This window comes from Chaetodon auriga, chromosome 9 (genome assembly GCF_051107435.1).
Source record: "Chaetodon auriga isolate fChaAug3 chromosome 9, fChaAug3.hap1, whole genome shotgun sequence".
In the NCBI taxonomy this organism is placed as follows: domain Eukaryota; kingdom Metazoa; phylum Chordata; class Actinopteri; order Chaetodontiformes; family Chaetodontidae; genus Chaetodon; species Chaetodon auriga.
In genome coordinates, this window is record NC_135082.1 from 16213441 (window position 1) to 16234343 (window position 20903).

The following is a 20903-nucleotide window of genomic DNA, read 5'->3' on the forward strand; positions in this document are numbered from 1 at the left end:
ACTCATTCAATCATTATTGAAAACTCAAAATGGTTCTCAGACAAATGTACACCTTGTCAACTCCACACGTTTAGGTAAGTACAGAGAAAGACATTCAATAAATGCCAAAGGTCACAGGTTGACCTTTTAGCTTAGAGCTCAACGCCGAGGGAAAATACCTCTGAATGTTTGTTTTTTTTGGCGCTGAATGTCAAGAAGGCTTCTTTAAATGTCCATCACTATCTTGCAGGCAGAATCTGTCCCTGTGCCACTGGGAATAGATTTACTATGATTAAGGCTGACGGTGAAAAAAGAGGATTGTGCAATGGGAAAGGAGAGAGAAAATACTTGTTAAGACAGAAAATCTGCAAGAGTCGTGGCAGAAATTAAAAAAAAGAAAAATCTTCTGTTTCTCTCCAGTCCGGGCTGTTGACTCTTCCTCAGCTTTTCTCTGCATCTTGGTCAATCAAAAAATACGTTTCTGCAAATAGATTCACTGTCACACTGAAGCACATCAAACAGTCAAACTGCATCCCCTGTGTCTCTTCTCTTCTCTTCTCTTCTCTTCTCTTCTCTTCTCTTCTCTTCTCTTCTCTTCTGGTGACACTCCCTCCACAAATCACATCAAATCTGGAGCTTTTTAGCATTTCATGCTCAGCTGATCTGAGCATACTCTCTTTCTCTCTCTCTCTCTCTTTCTTTATTAGCTGTCCACATCCCTTCAGCTTTACCCATCACACCCTCTCTGCATCACTCTCTCCTATACTCTCTATACTCTGTACCTCTGTAGCTTGTTTTCCTCTTTCTTTTCTCCCTCTTGGGGGCTCCTACACCGGACCACGAGAGGATTTAAATCACCCCAGTTTTCCCCCTCCGAACCTCAACAACAACCTCGGTTGACTTCACTTCCCCAACGACAAAACTAATTGAGCTTAAAATTGAGGACTGAGCAGTTCCACTTGTCTTCAGCCTCTTGGCTCCTGACCTGCCAGCTGCGAACATGCAAGCCACTTTGTACATTTGCAATCAGCAGCAGTGTTGCAGCACACTTTGCATCAGACACACTGGTCCCATTCTCACATGAAGCCTGCAGCAGAGCTGATTTCTGTTTGATGTGGCGGCAGTGTGAATCAGGAAAACACACAATAAATAAGAAAAACAACAGGACAATTGCTGCTCACTCTAAGGTGTGCTGGGTTGTTTTCTATAAAATGAAATACGAAAACTGGCTTTGTCTCTTTCTATTTTGTCCCCCCAGTATCTTCCCTGGTGTGCACGTGTGTGAGTGCAAATCCACACAGATATATGTGTGTGTGTGTGTGTGTTTTTGTCCATCTATGTGTTTAAACTCCACGTTAAAAGCTGCATATTAATAGTATTAGCGCTGGGTAAGTGCATTAAGAAGAGTGAATATGTGGCAGAGCAGATACAAATACATCTCATGCTGCTGAATACTGAAGCACATACACACAGACATACACACATGTGGGCGACTGTGTTAGATACATGCATACACACACGCAGTTTCATGAAATATTAAGAGACAAATCAACTGAAAGCTATTTCTATCCATCCTGTCACAGAATGTGTTGCACTACACTACAAAAGATGGATTTTTACGAATTTGGATGAAAAAGAAGACCCTTCGGATGATAGGGTTTAAAAAAATGTCCTATGGATTAAACATTTTTAGTTTTTACTCCACAAACTCTAAGCATAGAGCAGAGCAAAAATACAGATTAAAGATGTTTTAGTGAAAGCAAATTAATTCTAATGTTGACTTCAGTGATATCTAAAACCCACTACTAGTGCATTTTTCCCTTTAAAGATGATGTAGTAGTCTCTCTAGACTTGACAGTGCAATTCCATGTATTGCTGCTATGCATTAATATCTTCCCATTATTTGAATTGGGCAGACTCTGCAGCCTTCAAGACTCTATTATAGAGCAGCTAATGCTTTAAGCTGCCTGAGCATTGTTATGCGTACAAAATCAATTAAGTGACTAAATAGGTCATTTATAGCTCAGCAGTGAAAACTTGTGATCTTACTGTGAGTGTGTATGTGTGTTTGTGTGCACTGCATCTTTCTGCAGAATGATATTGAGTAGATGTGGGGATAATTCTTCAGACTGTGTTCAGACAGACAAATGCAACAGATAGACAGACAGATGGAGAGGTAGATTTCTAGTTTCAGTAATATTCAAACTAAAGAGTAAAGAAACTGAAATGAAATATGGTTGCAAGACTGCATTTGAGATTTAAAGTTAAAATAGACTTTCTTGCTGTGGGACTCGCAGACCCCTGTCGGTCCTAGAGCGATATTTGAAAAGCATTTCATTATTTCAAACTTACTACCTGTGAGTCACTGTGAGTCAGGTCGCTTGGTTTGGCCCTTGGGTGAGTGGGTAGGGGTGTGGGACGCAGGGACGGAGGGAGAGAGGGAGGGGGAAGGCGGGACGTGCAGAAGTTGTCCATGTCGGCGGTGCGCACCGCGAGTCCAACGTCTCCACGCTCGGGAGCGCAAAGGAAAATGTTGCTCTAATTTTAAAGGCTTCACAGACATTTGTCGCAGGTTGCTGACAAGACTTCAATCATCTGCATAATCTTTTACCCGCAGAGTGCATCTTCAAGCGCCGATGTATCGATGAATTTCTCCGGGAAACTGACAAACGTCCTCCTGCTGGTGCTCCTCGCAGCGCAAGGTAAGCACAGCGATCCACAGCGCGCCCTAGATCGATGCTGAAAAAGTAGGTTTATACTGGTTGCTTTAGAATCACCTTATTTATTATACTCATGTAAATGGTTTCTTGGCTTGCTCGTTACATTACTTTTAAATTATTTGTAGCCACCCCCACCCCAAGTTACCTCCCCTGTGCGCCTCTGGATGAGAGATCAGCGAAAACAATCCAGCGACTAGAGGCAGGAGGGATAATTCAATCCGGACAGGGCAGACAAACTTTACGTCTGCTAGTCTGATGATCTGAGTGTAAGCGAAACTTGAGCATGATGACAAATGGAAAATACGTTATTGCTGCAGCTGGCAGTTTGTGCAAATTTTGTACATAATTATTCTGCCATTGAAAGCAGGAGCGCGCAACTCGCGGAGAACCAAGAGCTGATTTTAAAAGTGAAGAACCCCCCCATCACGTTTTAATGTAAGATGATGTGAGCCCTGCTCCATCAAAAACGCACGCTCTACCTGATAACGTGCTTTTTCTCTCGGAGTCTTGGTAATTGAGCAAACCTCACATGCCTGCTAATTATAATATCATATATTTTCTAGAAACTTGTGGAGTGACTGTTATGTGGAAGGGAGCCACCAATGCATGGATACCTACCAGCAATGTATTTCACTATGCACACGGGGTTCAGTTTTCAATGGAGATCATGATCTGTGATTGTGACATGTCGCATCATAGCTGAAACCTCAGTCCCTGGAGCTACTGTGAAGCAGCCATCCGTGCGCAAAACGAGCCAAACACATGAATGACATACGTTTCTGCAGCAGCTCAATGACTCAATATTCATTTCATCCCTGGATCCTCCCGGTGTGGAGGGCTGTGTGCTCCCTCCACCCACAGAGGTCAGAGGTCAGGGTGAGGTACAAGACAGATGCTTTGTGGAGCAGTACGGATTCTCGCTCAAGGGCATTTCAGCAGGCGGATGTGTGGTACTTAAAGGACAGCAAGGATCCTGATGTTGGAAAAGATTTAATAGCAACTTATCTTGAAACTCTCATTTCCCTTGTGGTTTAAATTAATGTCTGTTTGTGACATTAAATCATAGCTCGAGCACTCTGTCAGGTTGTGTTCTGTTTTGCTCTCTGTGGGATCCATTTCTTTCTCTTCTCTTGTTTCCAAACTCACCTCCACACATATATTCTATTTTCCTCCGTCACCATGTGCTTTAAAGCAGAACATTTTCAAGTGGGGTCCTTGAGTGGCTCCCAGGGGACCCTGAGCAGCACAAAGAATAGATAAATGCTTTAAAGCAAAACTTTGCACTGTGCTCACATGTAACTGAATGGTTATTTTAATCCATTCTCATCCTCATTCACATCCACAAAGAGTACACAAACACAGGTTTCTTGGAAGAGCGTCTTTACTGATGGGAGCACCAAGCATAATGGGTATCTATCTACGTGGAGGATAAAATAACTTGCTTTAAAGTGGTAGTATAATTTTGGCAGCATCTTTGCTCTAAGTGCTCATTGCTGTTTTTGTGCTTTAACGCCTGTCAGTCAAACAGTGTGGGATGTGTTGCAATGTCTTTTTCTGTGGATTTTCTGTTGCTGAAGTTTGAGTTTCGATACTGCTTTACAAAGGTAGTGAGCAGCAGCTACAGAACCAGAGAAGTTTAGAAAAAGGGTTAAAAATTTTTAGGCTGACTGGCAAACTGCATAATAGCTCAAACGGTTGTGATGCCTTCTTTATGCCTTTAAGCTTATTATTTTACTCCTTGACAAAATATCTTCACGAAATGCAAGAAATCTAGCCTACTACCAACTTCATCTGTCTTGATCTTTGAAATTAGTAAGTTAAAGAAAATAAACTGTATTTGGATCATTTACAATCAATAGTTTATTATACCAACAGGAATTAAAAGTATCCATTTTGCTAAGTGTCTGCCTGCTCCTTCAATGTTAACATTTATACTAAATAAGTACATTTATTTAATTAATCTTGTTTAATATTTATTTAAATATGCGGGCTAATTTAAAGGTAGCTTAACTGCACCAAAATGTATGAACTCTACTAGAGTCAAAAGCTGAGATGGCAGTTAGCCTACTAAGCTAGTTACCATTACCACTTGAGCACGACCAGTTTTAATTAGCAAGCATTATCAAAATGCTTTGCTAATTCAACATATGTGAAAAATAAATGTTATCAAAGTGTCCTTTCACTAAATAAAACATTTTCACTAACAGATAACAGCTTGGGAAAAATCTGGATAAGTTTAGCTTTAGCTCAAGCTATCTCACCAGCTAGCATTGACTAGCTCTGTTGCTTTAGCTGTCCACTTAGCTTTTAAAAAGGCTGTCACTGAAAATATTCATTTCGGCTGCATTATAATTTTCATATATAAATTTAATGTCAAAGAGTCAGATTCAGCTCTTAACTTGACTTTGAGCAAATATTTTGTAACTGCTTTTTGCCATTTTAGGGCAAAGACTTAAGGCAAAGACTGAAAGTCTTTTTTGGTTTATCTCACACAAACCAGACAGTGTGCTTTGAACAGAACGTGGGAGGTGTAATTATTCTGACTATAAGTTGAATCACCACCATGTTGTATGTTTTTTTAAAGCACAGAGTGCAGCTGTGAGTTTGTCATAAATGTGGCACCCGGGGTCGCCCTGAGGGATCAGCACTAAGTGCCTTCGTACTGTCACGCTCCATTCGCCATGTAAAAGACACTGACTTCACACATCCTGTAACCTGATGCAGAGTCAGAGTCGAGGGGAAGGGATGTGTCTCTGTGTGACACGTGGGATGGACTCGCTCACTCTGTCACTCTCCTCAGCTGGAGAGATTTGCCACAGCTGACTGCTGTGTCGCTTTGCCCTTGAACTCGCCGAATTTCAAAAGGAACAAGAAGAAGGTGCCGTGACGGGATGACAATGTCAGTCCCCTCACAGCGGAGCAGATTTGGCTGAAGTGAGAGAAAGTCTACTCTGTGTCCTTGCTAGTTAGATGTGGTTAACTTTGCCATTTGGGGCGAAAAACTCAAGAAAAATGAAAGGATTGTGCCCTCACCTTCCTCTTTCGCCCACTCTGTCCTCCACCTTTCCTCCCTCCTTCCCGCAATCCATCCTTGGCTGAGTGGGCTTTTGTATGATTCTACACAGGGGCTGTGGATGCAGATAAGTGCCTGAAAAACACACACACACACTCCCAGTGGGGGTCTGATTAGTGGACTACAGAAGGTATTGTCTCCTCACATCCAGGATCAGGTGATTTGTCTCCATAACAGAGGAAGCGCTGATCCTGCAGTCCATGGGATTGGGGTATTTTAGTCTAAAATAGAATCTGGTTGGAGTATCTTGGAGTTCAGTAGTGAGAGATCTGTACAGCATAAGGCTGTTAGTTGGAGTTATGACATTTAAAATAAAGTCACGGCCTGTGTGATAGATTGTAGTGCACATCAGAATATTATATCAGTGACATTGTGTGATGCATTACGCCGCAGCATCATGCCCACATCATCTCCTGCAGAAACAGCTGAGAGAGATGTCCAGCCATGCCTGCATTATACTCATCTGATCCGCATTATGTTTCAGGCTTCACCCTTTGTCTCACTTTACTGTGGATTTTAATAGGCTGCAGCTGCGCGTTGACAGAGTAAAGAGGATGTGCCTTTTCAGACAAGTTCCGACCAAGAGAGCAGCAAGTGCAGGCTGCTAATTACTCAAGAAATACTCAAATGAAGAAAACAACGGGGTGTCTTAAATCAACGGAGGCCTGATGTGGCCAACAAAAGGCAAAACTCAAATGTTATTTCTTCCACTAGCATTGGAAATGGTTTATATTAAGCCCCTGTAGCCTTTATCTAAGTCTGCTTGTGTGGAGTTGTCTGCTTGCATCGCAGCATCATCAAGCATATTTGCTCCCCTGCCAGACTTAAATGCTCTTCTGAGCTCAGAACTACAGAACAGCTCTCTGGTTTCTCTCCCAGAAGCAATATAGTTGCAGCATGGATGTGTGTGTTATTGCGCGTGTGGCTTAAGGACTGTGTGGTGGCTTCAGGATCCTCTTAACACGATTGTCATGTGATTATTGCAACCGAACCCCCCGCCCGGTCCCTTGCACACACACGGTGTAACCACCACAGGCAGAGGCACAGGCCTTATTCCACCCCCCACCCCCCATGGATTGGCTTAAACCATCATACTCCCCTCCAGCCACCATCATACACACATTTTCGCTCTCTCTTTCACACACATATAAATCCTCCTCCAGACAGCCCTGCTGCCTGAGTCCTCTGGGACATTCTGGTGTTCAATGCTGGCGATGAACTGAGTTACGCGTTTGGATGGAGGGAGAGAGGGTGAGAAGTAGAAAGCTGGAGATGAGGTGGAGCAAGAATACAGGAATATTTTGCCATTATTTTTATTTATTTATTTATTTATTCATTCATTCATTCATTCATTCATTCATTCTCCCTCCTTCTTCTTTTGATTGACCTCAGTTTTACTTTGCTTTGGTGTGTTTTATACCATGTGTCCTGAGTAATTTATGTCTGTCAGGCTGCTTGACGTACAAAGTAGGCTATTACAGGCTGCAGCCTCACGTGCCACAGCATGATTTATTGAATTTCCTTCCTCTTGATGGATCCTGAGAATTTGTCAGGTCGATGTGGGAAATGTAGTCTCTTCAGCATGCCTTGTCCCAGAATCTTCCCCAATTGGTAGAACTCCATTGGAAGCTGTTGTGCATCTTTATTGCCATCTTAAGTAACTCCTGTCAGTATTGAAGAGCTGGAGCTTGACATTAAGAAGCTCCTGCTGCCTCAGTTCTTTACTTTGCGTCAAATTATTACAAGAGCTATCAAATCATTTTATCTACTGTATCCATTTTCTCATTGCTACTCAGGGCCTGAGGCTGTACATGAGGGTCAGGCTGAAGATTAACTACTTAATTTTATTACATCTCTTTGGCAGCTGCTCATCTTCCCTGAATGAGTCAGAAAGCTAGTTTCTCGTCCTTCTCTTTGGTTCCTGGAGAACGGAAACACAGTTCTTTATGTGAAGGGACTGAATAGTTTATGGCAGCATCACCAAGGAGAATACTGTTATTTTGCTAAGTCTTGAAGCTACATGTAGTTAATCTCATGACACCTGAGTTATCCTAGAGAAGACAGTGACAGCTATGACAGCTATGAAAGGAACATTTTGACATGTCACATTGTTGTGCACAGGTGTAAATAATAAAGTTAACAATGGCTGAGTTCCATTTAGCTGCTCCGGTTTCAGCATCCTGGTATCATTCATTCAGGTTCACTGTCACACTGTCATGGCTTAATGAGACACTTGAATGGAGCAGAGCCATCGTTCTTAGCAGGTGTTATGAGTAACACCTGTGCTTTTTCTACAATGACAATTCAAAATTTCTGCTTTCAAAAGGGGCCTGTTGTGTTGAGTGTAGAATTATAGGAAGGGCGTGTTTTCCCAGTGGCTTCAATTGAGGGGAAAAGATTGATATTCATCAATGATATTCATTGAGACATGATATTCATGTCTTTCACCACACTTACGCGGTGACTTGTCTCCTCCTCGCTCCAAAAGTGTGGTGTCCTCCGCCATGTTTTCAACAAGTAGTTAATGCACTCAAAAGACCAAGATTCCTTGCGAACAGAAAATGCGCAGAACACAAATTAATGTTCCGTTTGATGGGGATATTCCCATAGACGTATACATGACCAAATATTCAGGTTAGAAAAGGAGTAACCCAGGGGTCATATTCCGGTTTTTAAAAACCGGAATATGAGCATATTCTGGTTATTCAAGGTGTTTACATGGCCGTGCGCAACCAGGTTACTGCTGATATTCCAGTTATGAAAGGGTTTTTGACTGCATGTAAACGTAGTCAATGCTGCTGGCATGCCCAATCAACAGGCCTTTAACAGTCTCACTGCAGGAGAGATACGCAGACATTAGTGCTGATTACTCAATTACCTGCAGCTGTGACTGCAGCGCTGTGAAAATCACCACAACCTCCCACTCCAGACAGACACAGTTCCCAAACTGCATTTCTGATAGTCAAATCAGAGTGTCGCAGCATTATGCTTGAACATTTTTAGCTCCTGCTGCAGTAGGCAACCCTGTAAATATGACAATCTGAAGGTACTTTTATGATTAAACATACATGGTAATCCCAGATGTTAATGTCCTAATCAGCCACATGCAAACACAGATGTGTCATTCAACTCTTCAGCAGACTGTTGAGTTTTTTTCTCCTTCAGAAACTCTCAACTGGAGCCCACTCGCTTCGCTTTCCCTCCCATGTGCAGTACATGTTTGCTTGGTGTGTTACCTGACTGTCTGTCTGCTCACTTCATAAATCACTGCTGTGGATAAATTCACTGGATGACTTCAAATGACATGAACAGTGTCTGACTTTTTTTGTTGTCCTTGTTCCATCTCATTACATTTTTATGGAAATTTCATACGTACTTGTGTTGATGAGTGTGTTCACTCTGATCTTGAGTTGCTGGAGATGAACGTCCCTTTGCTGTCTTTGTGACACACACAGTGGCACCCGAGTAAATGTGAGGGAAGCATTATGCCAGAATCAAACTACACAACATATGTGTTTGTCCGGGTGGTCAGTATGTGATATTAGGAGATTGTAAATTGAATTGAATTGAAAGATATGTGAAACTACATGTTGACATGATGCTTTGATGCGTCCACTATAATAAGATAAAATAAGCAATTGTTGCATCTGAAGCTCATTTTCTTTCTCAAAACACCCCGTGCCTGGTAAGTAGGGCCGTATTGAGCTGGTGTGTAGCTGGCATTAAAGGCTCCACCTGCTGAAATGTACATGTCATCGGACTGGACTTCTTAAATATGTTGTTGCCCCATTAGAACATCTTAACATTTGGAGAAATGTCATGTTTTTTTTTGTCTTAAAGCATATGCAGAGACTCTGTTCTCAAAACTCTGCTCAGATGAAAGCACGGAAGCAAAGAGCTATTGAATTTCATGCATCAGTGACACAATTCATGTGCTGTTCAGAGTGAGTCAAATCAAAGGTGAGCGGATTTAATCTACATAAATAGGAACATGTATGTCCACACGGGAATGGGCACAGTTACGTGTATACAAAGACTATATGCGAGCCCTCCTACATGCAGACACACATAGGTTAGAATGTGCACCATATGCTTAATGAGATGGTCACAGCACATGCAGTAATCACTGTGGATCCTTTTGTGCGTCATTCAGCATGTCACAGTGAGGCCATCAAAAACCCTGGAGAGCGAAGACACGCTATCTAGCTCCTCTGCCTGTTCTTGCTGACACTTTTTCTCCTCCTATCTCTCCGCACTTTCTCTCTCTCTTTGTATCTCTTTTCAATGCACTCACACACCCAGTCAGCAGTGTATTATTGGAGGGTAATTAGTTCCTTCAGTGTCCACCACTCACTCCCAGGCTCATCCTGTTAAGCACATGCCTGATCAAAGAGCCTCCCACAGGCCACTTGTCTATTGCAGCTTCGGGCTGCTGGAGCCACAAGACGCGGAGACACACTCACTGTTTGGCTTGCTAATTCTAAATCAATGCAGCTATTTAAGGGTGAAATGCATGACCGCTTGAGTTGACCTCATCCGCGTCAGAACAAAGCCTCATCACTTTGTTACCGTATTGCAAAGACAGGGGGAGGAAATAACACGTGTCTGGTAAAGTGAAACATGACCGTCAAGCTGATTTCATGTGATTTTCATCATCAGAGGCAAACACAACAATTTTGAGACTTCTGGAGCAAATTTTTGACAATCCTAATCCAATACTACATTTTAGCCACACTAGCAGCTTGGCTCTAGAGATAGCAAGCAGATGAGTTCACCACCGCCCAGATTGAAATATTTAAATGACTACGGGATGGATTGTTATGAAATTTTGCACAGACATTCGTGGCATGGAAACTAAACATAATGGAAAACACTTGAACACAGGATGAGCTAGAAGTCGAGCTAGAAGTCAAGCTAGCCAGGGCTGACCAGCTAGCTCTGACCACAAACTTCAGGACAGCTCTCACAAGGGAAAGCTACATCATGACTAACTGTTACTTCATCTATACTGACTGGGAGCAGGGTTTTTACAGGGAAAATCTGTTGAGGTGTGACACATTCGGACATCTGATGAAAATAATTCCACAGTTAGATGTGAAAATATTTCAGCTTTACATGGGTTAAAGGTTTTTTTCCCCACAAAACCTGACTTGGTTGTGATTGTTGAAACAGTGGAAAGACGAACCAAGAAGGTTTTGGTGACTTGTATTTGTTTGACAGAAGTTTTTTTCATGATTATAAAATTATTGTTACTGCGAATGGAGTCTGGTGGTTTGGTGAGTGCAGTATAGTGACTCTCTCTAGTTGCAATACAAAGACTTGAACAATCTCTCTGTAGGATTCCTTTCCATGACATTGTCAGACACTTAGAATAACAATAACAGTCTGTCTGTGGCAAAAACAGCTTTAAGTGGACATACATCGATGGTCTGCAAATTGGAATACATCACAGCTCTTTTCATGGCTACCGGCTATTATCACTTTGACACAAAAACATGTTAAAATAAGGTCAATAAATGCAGATAATATTTGACCGAAATTTCTCCCAGACAAGGTCCCAGTTAAGGTTTGACTGGCGCTTAACTATGTTACCTTGTTACACGATCTTCCTCTGCAATGGCATAATCGCACCTGAATGAAGAACCTAATGAAAATACAATTCCACAGCTGGATCAACTGGAATTACATATCTGGATTACACATGTGGGCATCTGGATTTTAACTTGATCTGTGTCAGAAGGATTATAAATTTGCTTAAAAGAGAGATAGATTCTTGATCACTCTGTGAATTTAGTTTTATCCCTCACTCTCTGTTATTTTCATATGCACAGTCATAAATGCTCTCTCTGCCACACAAATGAAGTTATGAAGTTAAATACTGCCGAGTGTGGTGAGCAGTAAGAGCAGTGTGTACAATCATCTGAGGTGGAAGGGCAAAGGCCATAATTAGCTTCCTTTAAATTAAGGCTGCTTAAGATCTCCAGTGGCAGAACGGGGAATTAGGGGAGTGACAACAGAAGAAAAAAAATATTGGCTTTTTTTTTTTTTTTTTTTCTCACAGCGAACAAAAGGTCCAGTTAATTGACTGATTATAATTGCCCTGGTTTCCCCTCGCCCAATTAGAGGCTTAAACAAGGTTCTGGCAGTACAGCGAATCAGGGAGCAGCGGGCAGTTTTCAAGGCAGGTACCAAGAGCTGAAATCACACAAACGTCTCAGGAGAGAAGCCTTTTCATTAAGCTTTAAGACTCGACTCGTCTCTGCCAGTGACCTCAGAAAACTTCTTGAGAGTTTTGAAGCCACTATAGAATAATGCAGCTTCTTACCCAGAGAGCATTGGAAGAACAACTGACGGGTTTTAAGTTTAGTTAATTTCTGCCCGTTGAAATCAGACGGACAACTTCACCAAAGTGAAACAGAAGCAGGGGAAATGCTACCTCGTTGAATAGTTTATGCTTGCACTGGTCCACACCCCGCTGTGTGCGCTCTATCTGAACGTGAAATTCATCATCATGAATTTAGGCGAGGGAGTAATGAAGACTTAAACTCAATTGTACATATACAGGGATGAATTAAATAATAATAATAATAATAATAATAATAATGTTGCACTTTTCTGTTCATGTTTTATGTGACCTTTATGTTTGTATGAGGTGCACCAGATGTTGTGATTATGTAAGTGTTTTTGATTTTTAGCTCGGTAAGCTGAGTCCTCCCATGAGCTGTGCTCGTCCCCCGTGAGGAGAAATTAAAAGTGATGTTAGAACCTGTAAAATGTGAAAACTCTTCTAAAGTGTGCTTCTGCATTATCATTGTTAAACTCTAACATGCTTCAGATTCCGATAGCCCTGAAAATAAACTAACAAAGGATAAAGTTCAGTAACATTATTATTTCCCCGGCCATGGCAGGTCTGATTTTGTCAACATGAGCAAATGAACAGTGTGAAGTCTCCCGAAATGAGAAACCAGACAGACTGCGCTCTGAGGTGTCTGCAAGATATTCATCTGCAGCATGTCTACTCCCACTGGCAATAAATAGACAAACTGCTTTATGACTTTACTGTCCAGACAGTGAATATGAAATGTTTGTTTCAGCATATACGCAGGCTCTTAAAGAAGTGTTTTATGAAAGTACAATCCTGACTGAAAGTGTCTTTTTCTTCAAGGTATATGAATGTGTGTTGTAGTGCCTCATGGCAGTGGCAGACATGTTAGGATCCACTAACTTGTCTGGTCCTAGTGTTTTCTTTTTCCCTTTTCTCCTGGTGTTATTTGTCTGTCTGTCTGTTCCCCTGTCTGTTTAAGCTGGGTGTGTCCCTGCACTCAGCCGGCTGCGCCTAACTAGCTGTGCACCTGGGGCGCATCAGTCTGATTAAGGCTGAGTATTTAAGGACGGCTCTCGGCTCTACCTGTTAACCTGATCTCTTTCATGAGTTTTGAGTCAATGTCCTTCTGCCTTTTTTGTTAGTCTGCATAAGTGGATTCACTTCCTTGTTTTTTGCTGAGTTTCAGTATAAAGACATGATGTACAATTATTATATTATGATATAATATCATAGAAGATGATGAAGCGTGAATTAATAAAAAAAGCATTCAAAGTCTGGTTGTGAACCAGTTTTCAATGCCTCTGGTTTGTGCAGGGTTAACTGATAGAAAGTGTCCCATTAAAGGACCATGTTTTATTTAGTTGTTGTCAAGGAAACAAACCTTTTCAGTGAATGTGGCTATTTGTGTGTATGTGGGTTGTGCCCTATTTGCCCTTTTGGTGAAGCACATGCTCCTCCATCTCTGAAACGGTTCGTGCGTTTCTGTAAGTGCTAGTCTGATGGTTTGGGACTGTGTTGAATAACGTGTGCGTCACTTCTCAGATTGAAAGCTATTATGGAAGAGATTGTCCTCTAAAACCTATATTTTTTTCATTTTCTGCTCTTTGCGTCAATGTTTGTGTCTGAACAGAATGAATCAGTCCGTTTAAAGTCCAAGGACATATGGTGGACTGTGCCAGTTTAGCTACCCAGAAGAAAAGGGCGACAAAGAAAGGAGAGAAACATAACGAAGGAAAGATAGGATCAAGAGGCTGGGATATAGATACAGAGGACCTTAAAAGAAGAGAGATTATGCACATTTTCATGTCATTTTGTGGCAAAGAGGATTTGCTTTTTGAGGTTGTGCTGGTGGTGTGAGTGTGAGTGTGTCCTGTCTGAAGAAAGGCAAAATTTTCTGCTTGGACAGGCGTGGATCCGAAGCGCCAGTGTTACTAGTGGCAGTTTTACACAATATGACCTTCAGTCCAGCCTCACACAGTCTACACACACACACTTCTTCAGACACACTCTGGACAACAGCACGCCATTCTTTTTTTTTTCCTCTAGCGCCTCGTGTTTTGAGGTTTCCTAAAAGCTTGCAGGCTTTTCCTTCCCTTTGTAAACAAGCAGTTGAAATACCTCTCAAAACTCACTTTGATCTCTCGCCAGCCTTCACTCTGTCCAGAGAAAAGAGACATTGATTAAATAGTTCAGGGTCATTTCACCTAATTCAAACTAAAACATTTTCCATTTTCCCCACTTGGAATTTAAACATGCATGTTTGGCTTTGTTTACCCAAGATATCCACTGCACATCTCAGGCACAAAGGATGTGAATTTATTTTGTGGTGATCAAAGTAAACAAACCACCATGAATGAAATTCCATTCACTTTCACTGTATCAGGGAAGTGGCGGAAGCAAATACCTCAAACCCACAGGAAATAAAGTAAAACTATCTGTGTGGATAGATAGATCGAGGAGAGAGCGATGAACCAATCCTTCATCACCGATTGTTAATATCTGTGATTTTAATAATGACACACAATCAACAAACACAACCAAAATCATGTCTGAATCTTGCGAAGATTTCTTTTGGAAGACACAAATGCTAAATTTTTTTTACTGGCTGACCCTTCAGTAATTCTGAAAGTAATACAAATTTACCTGCAGTTACTGTCTTAAAAGGCTCCGTGACGCCACATTTTAACACGGTAAAATGTGGCACATAAGGTCATTTATTACTGAAGAACTAAACCATTCTTCTTCTTCTTCTTCTTCTTCTTCTTCTTCTTCTTCTTCATTAGGCTGTTTTTCATCCAAGGGGGAGGACAGATTATTTCGGAGGTTGTTCAGGAGGTACAACCAGTTCATCCGACCGGTGGAAAATGTTTCTGATCCAGTCACAGTGGAGTTTGAGGTCTCCATATCTCAGCTGGTCAAAGTGGTAAGAGCAGAGATATGATAATTGTCTCCAAACAAAGAAATCATACTTTTAATGAAATCATTCATCAGTGTTTCTCATCAAAGTTGACTGATTTTCCCTTTTCATCCTTACAGGATGAGGTGAATCAGATTATGGAAACCAATCTGTGGCTGAGACACGTGAGTGCCGTTTATCTTTAATATGATGCCGTTAGTGATGCCACATTATTCGTACTCAGTGAATGAATTAAGTTTTGTCTGTCCTTCAGGTCTGGAATGACTACAAACTGAAATGGGCCCCTGTTGAGTATGATGGCATTGAGTTCATCCGAGTTCCATCCAATAAAATTTGGAGGCCAGACATTGTTTTGTACAACAAGTACGTTTTAGTGCACAGATGATTAACATGACTCTTGCATATTTCTATAAGATCACTTATGTTATAGCTGCCCATCAGATGACTTTAATAAGTCATTTGGCAGTCATACCATGATGTGGTCAGAGTTAGCCCTCAAGCTGCTACATACTAATATTATTTATTTATGCTGTCCATCTGCTGACCTTTTGAGTTAAATGTTGTAATGGCCTTTAAGTGAAATGACATTTACATCTCCTTGAAAATGCTCCCTCGCAGTGCTGTAGGTGACTTCCTCGTGGAAGACAAGACCAAGGCTCTGCTGAAGTTTGATGGCACCATTACCTGGGTTCCTCCGGCTATTTTCAAGTCCTCCTGCCCCATGGACATCACCTACTTCCCCTTTGACTACCAAAACTGCTCCATGAAGTTTGGCTCCTGGACCTACGACAAGGCCAAGATCGACCTGGTGCTCATTGGCTCAAAGGTCAGAGGGAGTCTGGGTCACAGGGGAGAGGTTCTGGCTGTCTAGCAGTGGTGAAATTTTATTCCTCATGTCATGTTTGCAGCACTAATCACGACCCTTCCTCAAAATAACTTCCATTCACTTCATGTTTCCGTTTCATCAGGTGAACCTGAAAGACTTCTGGGAAAGTGGAGAGTGGGAGATCATCGACGCACCCGGATACAAGCATGACATCAAGTACAACTGCTGTGAGGAGATCTACCCAGACATCACCTACTCCTTCTACATCCGCCGCCTGCCTCTCTTCTACACCATCAACCTCATCATCCCCTGCCTCCTCATCTCCTTCCTCACAGTGTTGGTCTTCTACCTCCCGTCCGACTGCGGCGAGAAGGTCACCCTGTGTATCTCCGTCCTCCTCTCCCTCACTGTGTTCCTGCTGGTCATCACTGAGACCATCCCTTCAACATCGCTCGTCATCCCTCTGATCGGCGAGTACCTCCTCTTCACCATGATCTTTGTCACGCTCAGCATCGTCATCACTGTGTTTGTGCTAAATGTCCACTACCGCACCCCGATGACTCACACCATGCCGGAGTGGGTGAGGGCTGTGTTCCTCGGGGTGCTGCCCAGGGTGATGCTGATGAGGAGGCCGATCGACCAGGGCTGCTCCTCCCCTGCCAGTATTACAGGAGGGACGGGTGGAGGAGGAGGAAAAGGGAGCAGCGGAGGAAACAAGAAGAGAAAGAACAGCATAGGAGGAGGAAGTGGCACAGGGAGTGTAAGTGTTGGGGGTATAACTGGGGGTGTAGCGTGTCCACCGCTGGATGGTGGTGCTGGAGGAGGAGGGGCCGCCTCAGCTGGCGGCTCCATGAACTGTGTGGAGTACGGCGAGATGAACCGTGACATGAACCGAGATATGAACAGAAGGTGCCCCTACAGAGGCAAGGAGGTACCTACTCCTGTCCCTCCCCCAATGGTACCGCCTCCTCCTCCCCAGGCACCCCAGACCCAGGGGCCCCAGGAGTCAGAGCTGCCCAAGCTGCCGAGGCCCCTGAATGCCCCTTCGCCCGTCAATGCTGTCGTTGCCTTCTCCGTGGTGTCGCCAGAGATCAAGCAGGCCATAGAGAGCGTGAAGTACATCGCAGAGAACATGAGGACGCGCAACAAAGCCAAAGAGGTACGAAACGTTGTTTGTGAAGCTGAAAGGATGATTTTCATTAATCAATTGACAGAAAATTTATCTGTAACTATACAGATAATCAATTTATCAGGGCTCCTTAACTGTAAATATACTCAGTTTTTTTTTTATTATTTTGTCCTATGTGGTAGCAAACTGAATACCTTTCGGTTTGGACAAGACAAGATAATTTACAGCACCAGTAGACATAGAGACAAAAAATCAGCAGATGTATAGATAATGTCAACAATGGTAACAAGATCTGGTTTTGTGCAAGTTTTCTGTCTCAAAGTTATCCCCAGAGATACAGACATGCTCTTATGGTTGTCCGTTTATTTTGGGAAGTGCAGCATCTTCTCATTTGAGATTAGTTGTCTCTCAGAATAGAGTCTAATAACACTGTAAAACCACGATTTAGCTTCGTACTAAAAATCCCCAAGTGTGCAGAGACTAGAGTCCCGTCTTCTTCCTCTCATTGAAGTCTGCATAATGAAACACACAAGTTCCTCTTGTTTTAAATTAAAATATTCTTTATAAAGCAACATTTTCTTGTTTCAGGAGGCGTTGTTTGGATAGAGATCTTCCTCACGCTGCATTGTTGGAAGATATTATCAAGTGTTCATAGATAAAGTGAAACTGTGTTGAAAACTGTAATAATATTCCTGGAATAGTCTTGTTATATTTTAATGAATAAGATCCTTAACATCTTTTTCATTTTGTAAGAAAAATAACATTTAATCCAGGCCTAAAAGGACATAAATACACATGATTGTAGCAGGAAAACTGAATGACTGAATTTATTGACAGAAGTAGTAAAACAGACTGACTAATTATGTGAAATGAGTGATGAGTTTGTGAGTCGGAGTGTGATTATGTGGTTAAAGATAATCAAAACAGAACCAACCTAAAGGACAGTGTGACACAGAAGCAGAAAAGGTCTGAGGAAAAAAGTGCATGCACTAATACACACTCCTGAAATGACCTCCAGGCCATGGCAGAGCTAGAGGGCCATCACAGGCTTACTGAACCCGGTCCTAATGCTAATCAAGAACCCAAAAGCAGTCCTAACCCTAAAATAAACACACAGCAACGACGCTGTACTGTATGTGTGTTATCTCCGCAGTGTGTGATTTTCTACCTAGCTTAGTAAACGGTGTGGAAACCATTTACTTGGGGCTATAAAGGGAGCGTAAAGCTGCTTGTTTGTTGCAGATGGAGGGCTTTGTGTACGCCTCCTGCACACTCTGGATCGCCCTGATATGTTTGTTGCTTCGGCTCCATCTTTTCTTAGCAGAGCTGAGATCTTTCTTTGATGCATGCAGAATAGCCACACTGCCTCTTCTATAGGCACACAATGGCATTATGGCCAGTGCAGCCATGATCCTATTGTCCACACCTGACTGATCAAGGAATCATACTATGCCCATGCCCACACACACACATACATACTATACAACCTACTCCAACAATAGTCAGTAAACACTTGTTTTCTAATCCTCTCTTATGCAGAAACACACAAACTCAGATAAACACACACACGCCTTATAGCCATGCAGCTCTAGTGATGACACAGTGACATCGAGTGAATGTGGCGGTTTGTGACATTGCTGGAAATTTCACAATTACCATTAAGCAAAGGTCGTGGGGAGTATTTTAGGGAGCAAATGGGAGAGCACGGTGCTGTTGCACATGAATGCATATTGCATTTATTATGATAGTTTGTATTTTTTGTACAACATTAAATTCCCTTTTTTCCTCAGGTGGAGGATGACTGGAAGTACGTTGCCATGGTCATCGACAGGATCTTCCTGTGGGTTTTTGTGACAGTGTGTGTGCTGGGAACACTGGGACTCTTCCTACAGCCTCTCATCAGCTTCTTCAAATGAGACGCTTGTCTTTGTCCTGTCTCTTTCTCTCTCTCTTTGTCTACTTTTGTCTGTCTTTGTACCCCACTTGAATTACTGTGGGAATTATCCCTCCTGCAGCTCTTTCACATCAAACACTGGGCTGTCTTCTCTCTCCTTTCTGGCTTTTTGTCTCCTCTTTCTGCCTCTTGTCTTCTCTGGGACTCCATCAGTAGCCATCACTTCTGGCCCTCAGCTGTCTCTTTCCCCACATGACTTACCCTGATTTCCCCATTTCTCCTTTGCCTTGCCCTGTTAATGTGCACGCAATCCAGTCTCCTCCTCCCTTGTACTGTTTTTTTCTGACACGATTATCACATCTGCTCTCCTTTCTTTTCCTTTTCTCAGTTTTTCTCCTCTCCTGTGCCATGTTTTGACCTGCCACTGCTGTACAGCTTATCTCCTCACGGCCATCCTCTGTCTGCCACCGTGTTCATTCATCTCTGCATTTCCATTGTGTGTCTTACTCAAAATGACCTTGTTATTGTATCGTCTAATACAATGTTTGACATTGTCAGGTAATGATTTAAGTAATTATAATTATAATTGCTATAGAAGAACTTCTTAAGATACAAATCACTGAATACCTTCATGTATTTTGCAGTAGCACTTTGTCATGTAAGCCAGTGCAATACACCAAGACAATACACTTCTGAGAAATGTGGCACAGCCTGTAATGCTTAAGTTAAAGACTGGTAATGATGTGTATGATGTTGTGATGTGAAGGTCTGTTGATGGCTGACACTTTTGCTTCAGGATGTTCTTTCTGTTGTCAATCTTCTGTGTTTCCCCCTACATATGTTTGTAAAATACAATACAAATGAGTTCTGCATGGCTTCTGAGAAGGACACTGGATATGGCTGTACACACATGATGTGCTTTCCACGTGTGTTCACACAACAAGTATAATTATGCATCGCACAGGAATTTATTACTTCACCACAAACTTACAATGTATAGAAACACCATGACTTGCACAATGCAGATTAAACTTGTAAAAAGACTTCAAAAGGCCAAACTGTCTCAAGTCATTTCTAATAATAAAGAAGGTCCAGGATGTAAACTCTGTGAGGAGTTTGCAGCTTCTGCCTGCACCTGTGAGGGTTTCCTCTGATGTTCCAGTTTCCTAACTGATAACTTAGATATACCCTGCCTCTTGCTGCAATTGACTCTATCACCCGTAACAGGGTGAGAGAAAGGAGGTGGATGGATGAGTGGATAGAGTAATTTGATTAAATGTATAGAACACATCCTTTGAATGGCTATAAAGTCCAGGAGGGAGATTTTTTATTTTTTATTTATTTATTTTTTTTAAACTAATTCCAGGAGGCCTTTTTGTTAGAATTTTTCAATTGTTGTTCAATTGTTGAGCTTCTCTACCATTTAATAATATTGACAAATATAACAAAAAAAGAGCACAGTTTTGTATAGCTGTACAGACTTCCATCGTGGCCTTCTTTCACTTCTAGAAGTGTTAGTTTTGGCAAACACTACAACAGCCAAAGCTCTGTCGGTGACAGATGGGTGATTCTGGTGTCTTTTTTCTCATTATGTAACAGTCTTGATGATTGCTTGAATCTCTATGAAAAGACCAGTGTTATCAAGTGAAGCTTTTGTTAGCAACGGCACCAGTGCAGCTAAAAAAAATAAACTTGTGACTGGAAACTCCTCTGAGAAAATGTGTGTGAGCAACTGAGTGAATATTGCTCAGTCACTCAAGGCATGTCACCACCAACATCTGCAGCTGGGTCTTGAAATTACAAGACTGCGCTTGTAGCAGGCAGGTGGTCAGGATTCTGTGTTAGGAGTAACTCAAAGAGTCTGTAGCCACTGGTCACTAACGCAGAAAAAGACAGTGGGACCAAAGAGGTATGATATTGGGGAGGAGGGCTCAGCACTGGAGGGTGGGAGAGATGAACACAGGGAGTGACGAGGGAGCCAAATGGTGAGGAACCACTGAGGGTGGGCTGTTATTTTTTTAGGTCCTGGGAACAAAACTG

At 42.2% G+C, this 20903-nt stretch overlaps 1 protein-coding gene across 1 annotated transcript; it reads left to right on the plus strand.

Moving 5' to 3' along the window:
• The first annotated feature begins 2070 nt into the window (after positions 1–2070).
• On the plus strand, positions 2071–19918 carry LOC143325520 (neuronal acetylcholine receptor subunit alpha-3-like). Its single transcript, XM_076738632.1, has 7 exons — positions 2071–2681; positions 14881–15020; positions 15134–15178; positions 15268–15377; positions 15633–15840; positions 15983–16999; positions 18760–19918. Exons 1-7 carry the CDS (start codon positions 2624–2626, stop codon positions 18883–18885), a joined length of 1704 nt encoding a protein of 567 aa, XP_076594747.1. The 5' UTR covers positions 2071–2623; the 3' UTR covers positions 18886–19918.
• The last annotated feature ends 985 nt before the right edge of the window (positions 19919–20903 follow it).

Excerpts from the sequence above, each read along its gene's own strand:
- LOC143325520 (XM_076738632.1), top strand. The coding sequence starts at position 2,624 with ATGAATTTCTCCGGGAAACTGACAAACGTCCTCCTGCTGGTGCTCCTC. Across the intron at positions 15,179-15,267 it reads CCAATCTGTGGCTGAGACAC|GTCTGGAATGACTACAAACT; the intron begins GTGAGTGCCGTT and ends TCTGTCCTTCAG. Across the intron at positions 15,378-15,632 it reads GACATTGTTTTGTACAACAA|TGCTGTAGGTGACTTCCTCG; the intron begins GTACGTTTTAGT and ends GCTCCCTCGCAG.